We start from the raw sequence: 12,272 nt of genomic DNA, 5'->3' as shown, positions 1-12,272 counted from the left end.
CGCTACGCGCGTAGCACTGCGTAGGCTTCCGAGTCAAATCAGTATAATATTCTAAGCTGGTACCATTCTACACTTTTTGACTGTTAATTACTATTTATTGTTGAATTTGTAAATTAGTTGAATAAAATTAATGGTGATCCTGAATTTCGTGAACTTCAAAGTAAAGCTACGAGGGTTCCAAACGCCTCCAGGTCTAAGAATAGGGTATTCTTTTTTTATCCGCATTCCAACCCATTGTCGGCCCACTACTGAGCATGCATCTCTTCTCAGAGTGAGAAGGATTTAGGCCATAGTCTGCCACGCCGGTTCAATGCGGATTGGCAGACTTCACACCAGTGAGAACATTATGGAGAAACTCTCATGCATGCAGGTTTCCTCACGATGTTTTCCTTCACTGTTGAAGCAAGTGATACTTATTACTTAAAACGCACATAACTGAAAAGTTAGAGATGCGTGCCCGGGATCGAACCCTCGACTTCCGATTAGAAGCCGGATGTTCTAACTTCTAACCACTAGACTATCGCAGCTTTTTATTATCACCACTTGTTGTTACTACAACACCGTCATCGCCGCCGTCTCAGCCGATACACGTCCACAGCTGGACGTCAATCTCACGCGACGATTGCGACGGAACCCAATCACATGCCGCGCGCGTCCACCATCCCGGCCCATCCGCCCACCGAAAGGGCTCGTTATTATAACATATTTAATATTTTGTGTGATCGTAGTAGCGTGGCAGAGGTCCCCGCGGGCGGCGGCGGCCCACTGACCTACCCGCGGCGGCGCATACATCTCCATCTCATCGCGAGCCCCTCGCCGCCAGAATTACATTCATCGTATTCAGTGTATTCAGTAGCGCTTACGTAAACATAGTTCGTTCAGCTTTTGAGGAGCCGTTATTGCGGCTCCCGAGCTCCAATTTCTTATTCAAAGTAGCAATACGGCGCCTAAACAAACACTTTACGTAAACGCGTCCCGATCGCCACGAGTGGAGCGGCTCCAAGCAGGCGTTTGATCGCGAGCGTGCGGAGCGCATTACCATCACAAAGTAGCGCATTTACAAACCGACCGACGCTGACGACCGCTGCGGACCCTATTTTCCACGTTTAAAGTGGAATAATATATTATGTATGTTGCAACCTGCCATTAAAATTGAGAAATATAAAAAGTATTAAGTTTTTACATTCTAATTTTAATTTGATCGAAACCCATTCACGTCGTACCTACCTATAACGATTTTGAAAATAAATTACGGCTCGATCAAAACAAAAAATAACTTGGATAATCGGCTGTGGGATAATGAACTGCTTGAAAGCATTTATCGTCAGGTAGGTGTATCGCGGGCGTACGCCGCGCCAGCGTGCTACCGGCCGGCCGGCGCGGCGCCGCGGCGGACAATCCTTCCGTTGCCTAATCGTTGCATAATATGACAAAAGCGTGGCGACAATGCATGGTCGTCGCTCGCGTCACTCGACGCGCACGCGGTCTAACCGACTCCAACGAGCTTCAGCTTTTTTCGATTAAACCCGATATCGGAATTCGCGCATCGGTTAGCCCGACCCGTCTCTCCCCTTTCCTAAAAAATTTAAACAGCTTTTAACGCGCGTCACGATTGAAAAAAAATCATCTCAGGTAATCGAAATAATGGCGAGGCGCCCGAAAAAAATTCACTAAGGGCGGAAAAAGAAACGGATTCGAAGAAAAAAGTTGAAATATTTAATTCGGCGGAGCTCGGCGCTCGGCGGCCGCGCTCAGTCGCGCGCAGGCCTCCGCCCCGAGCGCAGCTCCGCATCCGCCGCATCCGCCGCCCGCAGCAGCGCGCAGCATGGTGCTGTCCGCGTGCGTGCGCGCCTCCGCGCAGACCTACTGCGCTTCCTACCGTGAGTTTCCTCCTCCTATACTCCATTTTAAATAAAATGAATTTAAATTGAATTCCTTTTAATTAAATAAAAAAGTACGCTAAATAAATAAATAAAAATGTAAGTAGGTATATTTAGGTTTGCATGAAATGTTAACCTTTGATTTTTTGAGTCTTAAAATAAATTAATCTTGTAAGGCTGATGGTTTTTGTCAGCCCTAGCACAGACTGCGGTCTATTTGGGCGCAAATTGCAAACGCCAGTCTCAGCTTTTGTCTAGTGCTTTAGTCTACAAAGTTTGGCGTAAACTGTAAAATGTTTAGGTACAATTAAATAAATTAATAAATTTACACTTTTTTTCTTATTCTTTAACTTTTTCATTTATTTAAATAGACTTTAATCAAAATCGCCCCAGAGGGGTTGTATCGTTGCATTAGTGCAGATGGTTTTTCTGCGAAAATTTATTTTTGGTAATAGTTTTATTCTTCCGATTTAAAAACTGATTTGAAAACTCAATATTATTTAACTTTTGCAGGCTAAAGAGAGCTTTATACGTACCTACATAGATAGTTTTTTTTATACCATACTTATTATATATTACCATAAACAAGCTATAGAATAAATTAAAAATAAACACCGATTTATATATTCTATTGATTTATTTTTAACTAGCTGATGCCCGCGTCTTCGTCCGCGTGGAATTAGGTTTTTAAAAATCCCGTGGGAACTCTTTGATTTTCCGGGCTAAAAAGTAGCTTATGTGCTAATCAAGGATATTATCTATCTGCATTCCAAATTTCAGCCAAATCCGTCCAGCAGTTTTTGCGTGAAGGAGTAACAAACATACACACACACATGCACACAAACTTTCGCCTTTATAATATTAGTGTGACACTGATACAACTTTATACCTATTTAATTAGCTGTACTTTTTGAGTCCCAATATTTTACTTTGTAAACTTACTGAAAATACATTAGAATTATGCATAAAGTTTGATGTAACGTACTCTACCGATACACGACGGACTGCACGACGCTGCTGGCGGCAGCAAAGGTGGCACTCTGCTGTCTGCCTGTCCGTCCGTCTGTCCGTCTGTCTGTCCATCCGAAACATGTCATGGGTCTCTGGGTCGTAGATTAAATGACTTACAAACCTGAAATTTTGGTATTTGATGTAGAACGTTGACCCAAACGTTGAAAAAATATTGAATTAAAAATTCAATCAAATAATTTTTGAGGGAGGCTCCCATACATGAAAAAAGAGCTGAAAAAAATTATTTTTTCTTACCCCTAACATGTGGATTGTGGGGTATCATTGTTTAGAGCTCATTGAGTAGAGTGCGCATATATGTATTTAATTTTTTTTTATCCAATAAAATAAGGAAGTGGAGGGCCGTCAAAGTTGTGAGTTTTATACTATTTTTGTGACAGGGGCTATCTAAAAAACTAAACTATTTAGGAATTCGAAATTTCGGTATATTTCATACACATTCGGTACACCATATACTGTATTTAAACAACAAATACTGAAAATATAATACATAATATGTGTCTAATATTAAAACTTAAGTAGCCTATTTGTTTGTGTGTGCGTAAATAATAATTATCGCAATGTTCTAGCTCTCAAAAGAAATAATGTTTCAGACACCCAAAATATGATGTTCATAATTTTTTACGGAACCCTAAAAGAGCGAGGCCCGACTCGCACTTGACGGGGTTCTTAGATTATTTGTACTGATTCCGTCTAGTTATCCATAGCGCAATGAGTAGTCTCAGCTAAAATACTTTAGTGCGAAGGTTTTGTACTAAATGAGCTGCTCGCCAGCTGCACTGTGCGAACCGTGAGTATACCAGCACAGCTACCAGTTTAGACGATGCCATATCTACTTATGCCTCTTCACAAACTCACGCAATATTGTTTTGTCGGTGTTTTCAGCCGGGAACTCGTCTGTGTAGCACATTAACCCTCTATCAATAATGCTAAATGCTGATTTCACAATGTGATGGATTATTTTTTGCTAACGAGTAATTTTAGAAGGTTTCGTAAAAGCAGAAGGATTTTTCAATCCGCCGTCGCAAAAAAACGGACAACTGCTAGTTTTTTAGCGATTAAAAAATATATCTCTTTTGCCTTTCGCTCCGAGCCCGCACCCCCCGCACCCCCGCACCCCCGCGCCCCGCGTCTCCGCAACCCTCGCAGAAAAACCTGATGACGTTTCAATAAGCGAGAGCGTCAACACAATAGCGAGTCTTTTAAAGGCTTTTTGGAGTTTATTTCGATGTATTTTTTGCTCGTCCCCCCTCCCCCTCCGCCGCCGGCCGCGGGTCGCGGATATTTGACTGAGCTGCGCCGATTGTGCGTCGATGCAAATCCTTTTGATCCGCGACAGTGTCGTATCTGTGAGACGCGTGGGATCGCCCGCAGGTACCCGCGTTCCCACGTGCGGGACCCCGTACTTGTTTATTTGATGATAATAAAACCATTTCCTTTTCTTACTTTTTGCCTACTTTACGTACACTATACAACCGCCGACAAAAGTTAAACTTTAGAATGTAGCATGTACCTACTCGAAAGCTCGTAGAAGTCGCCGCGTAGCTGTCGCCGCGTAGCCGCCCGGCGCCTACGAGCCTTCCTCGTGTGATCAGTTCTCTGAAGTATTCTAAGATACTAACATTTTGAATCTGCTTTAAAAAAAATTCGTATGAGGCTCAAACGAGTTGACATAGATGTAATAGAGATTCAGCAGAAACGGCGACGTGGCAGAATCTTCTTAACCTGATGCTGTAGCGAGGAATTCAGTTCTCTTAGACGCAGGTCCACCGAATTAGGTAAGAGTTTAACTAGGTCCCGTACGATCGTTCTCCGCGAGTACCCGTCTCGTTTGTACACTGCATAAGGCTGAAGTGCAGGAAGCCAGCTGGAAACGGTGCCAAGTTTACGGCACGTAGACCCGTACGTCGTCGTGGTGATTTCAATTTAAATCTAAATTCTGTTCGAATGCTAATTAGATGTATGTTCGATTAGGCGCCCAGCGCTGCGAGCGTGGTAGTCCGCGACCTCGGGATTACCGGCGCCGAGCTGCGGTCGGCGCGTGCCGGATTCCTGAGCCGATTAATTAGCTTAATGAGCTAAGCTCGTTAGCGACGCGACCCGCGCGCCGCCGCCGCGCCCGCGGGCCGCCGGTTCGAATCTAGGTTTCATTCACACATCATCTCATTAAACGGTATCGTCCTACTATACCAAGATTACGATGGAAACATATTGTTTGCGCTTGGTATTTGAAGAAAAAGAAAGAACTTTTGATATTTTGGTTTAATCAAAACTAATTAGCGATTACAAGTGCGAATTTCGAAAACAACGATGTTATTCTATAAACGAAAAGCGAAAGTCGAATGTCCATTTGAATTGACGTTTTGAAAAAGTCGACGACACAGCTACGTGGACCAATCAGGTTGGCCCACGCCCGCGGTCAGCGTTCCGATCTACGACGCCGCAACATGCCCCCGGCCTTGGAGCTCTTGGCTTCCAAGACTGTCCTCATCAGGGTCGACTAATGGGCAGATCTTTGCGTAAGCTCGCCTCACAAGCCCGGATGCAGTTTGTATTTCCGCGACTCTTGAGATTCCATCCTTCCCAGGTATGTTTCTGATGACTCGTCCGAGATGCCATTTCAACGGCGGGAAGTTGTCCTCTTTGATGATGACCATAGTGTTGGGTTTGAGGTCTTGCGTGTTTAGTCTCCACTTCGTCCGTGTTTGCAGCTCGGATATGTATTCTTTCGACCAGCGTCTCCAAAAGTGTTGTCGAATTTGCTCCACCCTCTGGTACCGATCGAGTCTATGCGTGGGCGTATCCACCAGGTTGTCGTAGGCAGGTGCGGTGAGCGTACGGCCAACCAGGAAATGAGCAGGACTAAGAGGAAGGAAGTCGTTAGGATCGGAAGACATTGGGGAGAGGGGACGAGAATTCAGGACAGCTTCAACTTGTGCTAATACTGTGCTGAACTCTTCGTATGTGAGATGCGCGTTACCGACCACGCGGCGAAGGTGGCACTTGCACGACTGTACTCCACGTTCCCACAGTCCACCAAAGTGGCTGGCATACGGCACTATGAATTTAAATTTAATTTTTTGTTGATTTGCGTATTCAATAATGTCAGAACTACAGCGTTCTAAAAATTGCGCGAATTCGTTTTTAAGTCCGACCATGGTGCGGCCATTATCAGACCACATTTCAGCGGGTTTTGACCTGCGTGAGACAAAGCGGTTGAGTGTGAGACAGTACGCTTTAGTAGTAAGATCACTCACCAGCTCTAAATGCACAGCGCGCGTAACGAGGCATATAAAAATGCAAATGTATGCCTTTGTAGTTTTAGCTCCCCTACCTTTTCTGGTCAAAACGAACACTGGGCCGGCATAGTCAACGCCGCATCGAAAGAACGGAAAAGTGGGTGTAATCCTCTCGCTGGGAAGATTTCCCATCAGAGGGGTAAGTGTTTGACCTCGCAGGCGCTTACACACCACGCAGTCGTGAACTACCTTTCTAGCGAGATTTCTGCCTGCGATCGGCCACCAAGATTCACGAAGGTGAAAAAGAAGCGCCTGCGGGGCTGCGTGTAGCAAGGATTTGTGTTCGTGGCGAAAAAGAAGAAGCGTAAAATGATGTTTGCCTGACAGTAAAATTGGGTGTTTTTTATTATAATCGAACTCTGAATAGTCCAACCTGCCGCCAACTCGCAACAGTTTATTGTCATCAATAAACAGATTTAATTTACTTAAATTATGTTTATTTTTTAGCGCGCGATTGTTGGCTATTGACTTGTACTCAACTGGAGAAGATTCCAGTTGAGACAGCCTAACCAACAAGTTGTCGGCTTCTCTCAGTTCATCGACGGTAAGAACGCCCGACCGCTTGTTAAGTTTATTGCGCGTATTATGTAAAAACCGTAAAACATAAGCAGTTGAGCGTCTCAGCCGGCTGAACTGAGAGAATCGTTGGAAATCGATAATAGATCCATCTTCAGAGCTCGACCTATCCTGGGCTACTAACGCGGTGACGTCACTACCCTTTATTTCAGGTAAGTCATTTGACTGATCTTCGTGCGTGTAAAAGGGAGGTACGTTTTCACAGTCAAATTTACTGTCACGAAGGAAGGCTGGCCCTTCCCACCACAAATTAGACGAAGAGAGCTCCTCGAGATTCACAACCCCACGCGAAACGAGATCAGCTGGGTTCTCCTTCCCGCTTACATGACGCCACGGGAGATCCTTCGTCAAATCATGAATTTCTATCGTCCTATTTTGAACGAACGTATTTAACAATCGTGGCGGCATGCGCAGCCAACCTAAGACAATTGTCGAGTCCGTCCAAAATATTACGTGATCGAAGTTGCAGTGAAGTGAATCGCGAACCTTGTTATAAAGGCGAGCGCCCACTAGAGCACCGAGAAGCTCTAACCGTGGGATGCTGACGGTTTTTAGCGGTCCAACCTTCCCTTTAGAACAGAGCAATTGCACTTTGACCGTATTAGCGCTTACGGTCCTTATATAAACGCACGCGCCGTACGCGGTTTGAGAAGCGTCGCTAAAAATATGCATCTCGGTATATATAGGATCAATATCCATGACATATCGCGGAACGCGTATCGTTTTTAGGATCGACAGCGAAGCGAGAAACCGGTTCCACTGACGCGCGATGTCAGTAGGTACGATGTCGTCCCAGTCCAATTTTAATAACCACAACTGTTGTAATAACAATTTTGCAGTCAAGATAAACGGACTTAAAATCCCCAGTGGATCGAAAATTTGAGATGCGTATGATAGAATTATGCGTTTTGTTATAGGTTCATTACTAGACTCAAATTCCGTATTGAAATAAAATTCGTCGCTGTCATTAAGCCAACCAATACCTAATGTTTTGTGATTTGTATTCTCCGCGAGTATTTGCTTAGAAGCGCACGACGATGACGTCATCTCGGGTTCACACGTAAAATTGAAAATCCACTTGCGTAGTGGGAAACAACCAGCTTGCAACGTCTTGGTTGTTTCTTCGCACAATTTTAATAATGTTTCTTTGTCGTGAGAACCCGTGATCATGTCGTCGACGTAAAAATCTTCATTGATGATTCGCGACACTTCGGGATTGGTTGCTTCGCATGCAAGTTGTTTTAGGCAGCGACAACTTAAAAACGGCGCGGACGCGGTTCCGTAGGTGACCGTGTTGAGGCGATAGACACCGAGTGGCTGCGTGGGTTCGTCGCGCCAGAGAATCAGCTGAAGATCTCGCTGCTTTTCATCAACAAGGCACTGTCGGTACATCTTTTCGATGTCTGCGCATGCGACGTACCGATGTTGCCTGAAGCGCAATATAATTGAAATTAGATCGCCTTGGATAGGCGGGCCTACCAACTGTAGGTCATTATAGCTGATTCCCGTGCTAGAAACGGCCCCAGCATCGTAAACAACTCTAAGTTTAGTAGTCGAATGATTTTCGCGAAATACACCGTGATGCGGCATAAAATAATGAGGGGTTCCGTAGGTCGAAACGCGAGTCATATGACCTAGGCTCTCATATTCATGAAGAAAATCTGCGTATAGTTTTTTGTAAGCGGGCGCGCGTTCTAACCGCTTTTCTAACGCTAGGAAGCGTCGTTCCGCCTGTGGAAGTGATTCGCCCAAAAGATCGGGTGATGACTTAAGAGGTATGCTAACAATAAACCGTCCCTCGTCATTGCGCGTCGTAGTACGAGTGAACAGTTCTTCGCAAGCACGCTCAGCATCCGTGCGCGTATCCCGATCCCGAGGCAGCTCCTCGATCTCCCAGAATTGGCGTAATTGCGTGTCTATCGATTGCGTGAAATTACACTGAATAAGCCTATCGTTGCGCGTATTAAATACGATAGGTCCCGATATTATCCAGCCTAAATGCGTATTTTGTAAATAAGGTCCGTTAGGTAACCTTATATTACCTTCGTGTATTAATTCCCAAAATATATCTGCGCCGATTAAAATATCAATTTTTCGAGAATCAAGAAAATGCGGGTCTGCCAGCTGTAAACTATTAGGTATACGAAACTTCGCGCGTTCATAATGTACAGCGGGCAACGTACTTGAAATTAGCGGCAATATAAAACAATGTAGTTTAGTAGTGTAGGTAGATATGCGCGATTTAATCTCAATGTCGCATGATTTCGTGCATTGCGTCGCTGAATTACCTACACCTCTTATTTCGTGAGTGGACTGTAAGAATTCTACCCCTAGTTTTTTACTAAAGGCTTCGGTTATGAAACTGCGTTCGCTTCCGTTATCTAATAATGCATTTGCGAGTAAATAAACATTATTTCGAGTTCGTACTTCGATTAGCGCGGTGGACAACAAAACCGGTTGCAAAGAACGATGTGTGCGTTTATCGTTACTGTGTGCATTATTTGCATAGCACACTGCATCCGCGGGGTTGAGGAGCGGCGCGGCGCCGCTCGGGAGCGACACCGCGCGAGCGCCGGTCATCAGTTGCCGATTATTATCGAATGACGAGTGCATTGTTAGGGAACCGCTAGCGTTACCTATCGTTTTCGTATCATCCGGGGGATGATTTAAATCATCCGAAGGATGAATTAGGGAATTATGCTTTTTAAAACAACGACGGCAACCGCCAAATTTGCAAAATTCAGCAGTATGGCTACTACTTTTCATGCAATTTTCGCATAATTTCCTATCGCGAAGAAACTTCAATTTCGATTCCAAATTAGAGTCAATGAATTGTGAACATGCGTAAAGTTGATGAGATCCATTGCACATAACACAGTTTTTAGGCGCGGAGTGACGTTCGTGCGGCTTAGTGCTAGAAACATTGCATTTTGTGGATGATTTCATTCGATCGTTTTTCGTGTACATTGACTGTTTATTAATTTGTGATGAATGTAATGTTTCTAGCATGTCCGCCCGATTTTTTAGGAAGTTAATTAAATCATCAACCTTTAATTTTAACTTGGAATCGTTATTGTTAGTTATCAAAGTGCCTTTATGCTGTTCCCACTCGCGTTCCGTTGTTTTGTCTAGCTTAGACACAATTATAAAAATAATAAGTGTATCCCAGGAGTCCACCGGCTCCCCTAGGATCTTTAATGCGCGTATGTTTTTTAAAATTGTGTCACTAAGTGTTCTTATTGCCACTGGGGACTCTTTACTCAATGGTTGGATATTAAATAATGTTTTTATGTGATTTTGAATTAATAGTATGTTGTTATTATACCGGTCGAGTAAGAGTTCCCAGGCAACAGAATAATTACTAGACGTGAACTCCAATGCGTCAATAACCAGCTCGGCACTACCCTTCAGGGAGGACTTTAGGTAGTGGAATTTCTGGATGGTGTTAATTTCATCTGAATCGTGTATGAGTGATTGAAATGTATCCCGAAATTCCAGCCAGTGTTCGTATGACCCATCAAAGGATGGCAAAGTTATGGTAGGTAATTTTACAGATCGTAACTGACTATTTTCGCATGTTTTCGAACAAGCTGTGACCTTACTACTGCTACTGCTGCCACACCTATTTGATAATAACTCAGCCTGCGACAATGTACTATAGTAGCAGTCCTCGAACTGCTCTCTCTGAGTTAATTGATCATCTAGATCAGTTTCGCTGACACATTCCTCTATCCTAGACTGAATGCTATTGAACTCACGATAAAGATTCGTGGCACCTTCAATGCGTAACTTTAAATCTATTTTGTTCTGAGGCGTTACAACATTTGCATCAAAATTATTAATATAAGTACCAAATTTTGTTAATCTACCTTTGAGAGTGCCACGTTTCTTAATTAGATCGCGTACGAGTAGTTCTAACTTATCATCGTTGAGCCCTAATTGCGGAGATTTGTCGCGATTTGCCATTTTGGGAAAGTGGAAGTACTTACGTGGGAGTACTTACCTTATAGCAGCTAGCAGGTTGCACATGCACGTTTACGAAGGAACAGCACTATATTAACCAAGTGAAGCAACGGGTTGGGTGGTTCCTGGATAGGTTGACCGTATCCTGCGCGTCTCGAAGTCAGCGTTTTCGTATATATCCGGTGCAGAAGGTCCACAAATTTATGTTTGCGCTTGGTATTTGAAGAAAAAGAAAGAACTTTTGATATTTTGGTTTAATCAAAACTAATTAGCGATTACAAGTGCGAATTTCGAAAACAACGATGTTATTCTATAAACGAAAAGCGAAAGTCGAATGTCCATTTGAATTGACGTTTTGAAAAAGTCGACGACACAGCTACGTGGACCAATCAGGTTGGCCCACGCCCGCGGTCAGCGTTCCGATCTACGACGCCGCAACACATATGTAGCCGAGGAACGCGCACGAACACAGGAAACTGCTCGCATTGTGTGTTCGCAGCGTGTCTCCGCGTCCTGTGTCTCGCAAATCACAAGATCTGAAAATAATTGCTTATCCATACTTACTCCCGAACAATGTACTTTCAAATACGCAGCCCTATCCCGCTGAGTCGCCAGCTGTTGGCGCTGAAAGTGTCCGTGTCACACTAACTGTGTCGTGTCGTTGTTTCAGAAGAGTCGGGTGACCTAATCAAGTCTCCTTCGCCGCCGCCCAGCCACGGTGAGCATCCACCCATCGTTATATGTTCGTATTTGTAGCTGCCCGAGGGATGGCAAACGTCGCTAGCTGCGCCGCTCCTACACCATTGTTAACGTTTAGCGGCCTTGCCATATAAATCTTGTGCATAAAACTTTAAGCAATTAGCAGACAAGTCATTACTTCGGGTCGTTACACTGTCTAGATGGTATTGTTGTTAGGCAGGTGTAGATGTTACCGACACCTACCTACCTAACAAGAATACCAGCTTACGCTTATACTGCTTACGCTTGGTTTAAAAGAAAAGAAGCAAGATTCGGCTTATCATTAATATACTTACAATTTTTTTTTTAAAAGGTACAAAGCGAAGGTCCTAAGAAAATCGAAGGGGTCCGTAGGTTGAAATAGAGGGTATCATTATTTATTAAATACTAACATTACAATAAATCAAAGTAAGAAATACAAAAGACTGCCTTCGATTACTCGCTAAGTTTCACTCTATATTGTTACTATGGTATGCCTTCACGTGAGTAGCGCGCGCGTGTCGGTGTGTGGCGAGGCAGGGAGTGAACGGGTTGTGTCGCGCGTCGCGCGGCGTGTGCGGCGCGCGACGCACGCGCTGCGGCAAAAAATAACGCACCTTCACCCTTTGACGACGCACGAGAAAGTGATTTAACATCTTGATATTGTTTGGGGCCGAGTGCTGTGGGTTTTGAATCGCGACCCGAAAAACTACAAATATTTAGTTGTTATTGCCACATCACGAAGGGATGATAATACGCTTTCTAATCGCAGTCAAACTAAAAACGTGTGTGTTTATATTGTTTTTAA

The 12,272-nt window shown here is 44.1% G+C and overlaps 2 protein-coding genes across 2 annotated transcripts in view; one reads left to right on the top strand and one right to left on the bottom strand.

Moving 5' to 3' along the window:
- LOC123869410 (POU domain, class 2, transcription factor 3-like) overlaps positions 1-12,272 on the top strand; it is a 93,448-nt gene that overhangs the window by 73,601 nt on the left and 7,575 nt on the right. Inside the window, exon 3 of the mRNA XM_045912313.1 lies at positions 11,418-11,465. Coding sequence (XP_045768269.1) covers positions 11,418-11,465 — 48 coding nt within the window. The remainder of the gene's footprint in view (positions 1-11,417; positions 11,466-12,272) is intronic.
- On the bottom strand, positions 5,130-11,181 carry LOC123869409. Its single transcript, XM_045912312.1, has one exon. The coding sequence runs from the start codon at positions 10,748-10,750 to the stop codon at positions 5,342-5,344; it is 5,409 nt and encodes a 1,802-aa protein (XP_045768268.1). The 5' UTR covers positions 10,751-11,181; the 3' UTR covers positions 5,130-5,341.

The sequence above is a fragment of the Maniola jurtina genome, chromosome 11 (genome assembly GCF_905333055.1).
Source record: "Maniola jurtina chromosome 11, ilManJurt1.1, whole genome shotgun sequence".
Taxonomy (NCBI): Eukaryota; Metazoa; Arthropoda; class Insecta; order Lepidoptera; family Nymphalidae; genus Maniola; species Maniola jurtina.
Note: the sequence above shows the minus strand (reverse complement) of the source record. Positions and strands in the feature narration are given on the sequence as shown.

Excerpts from the sequence above, each read along its gene's own strand:
- LOC123869409 (XM_045912312.1), bottom strand. The coding sequence starts at position 10,750 with ATGGCAAATCGCGACAAATCTCCGCAATTAGGGCTCAACGATGATAAG.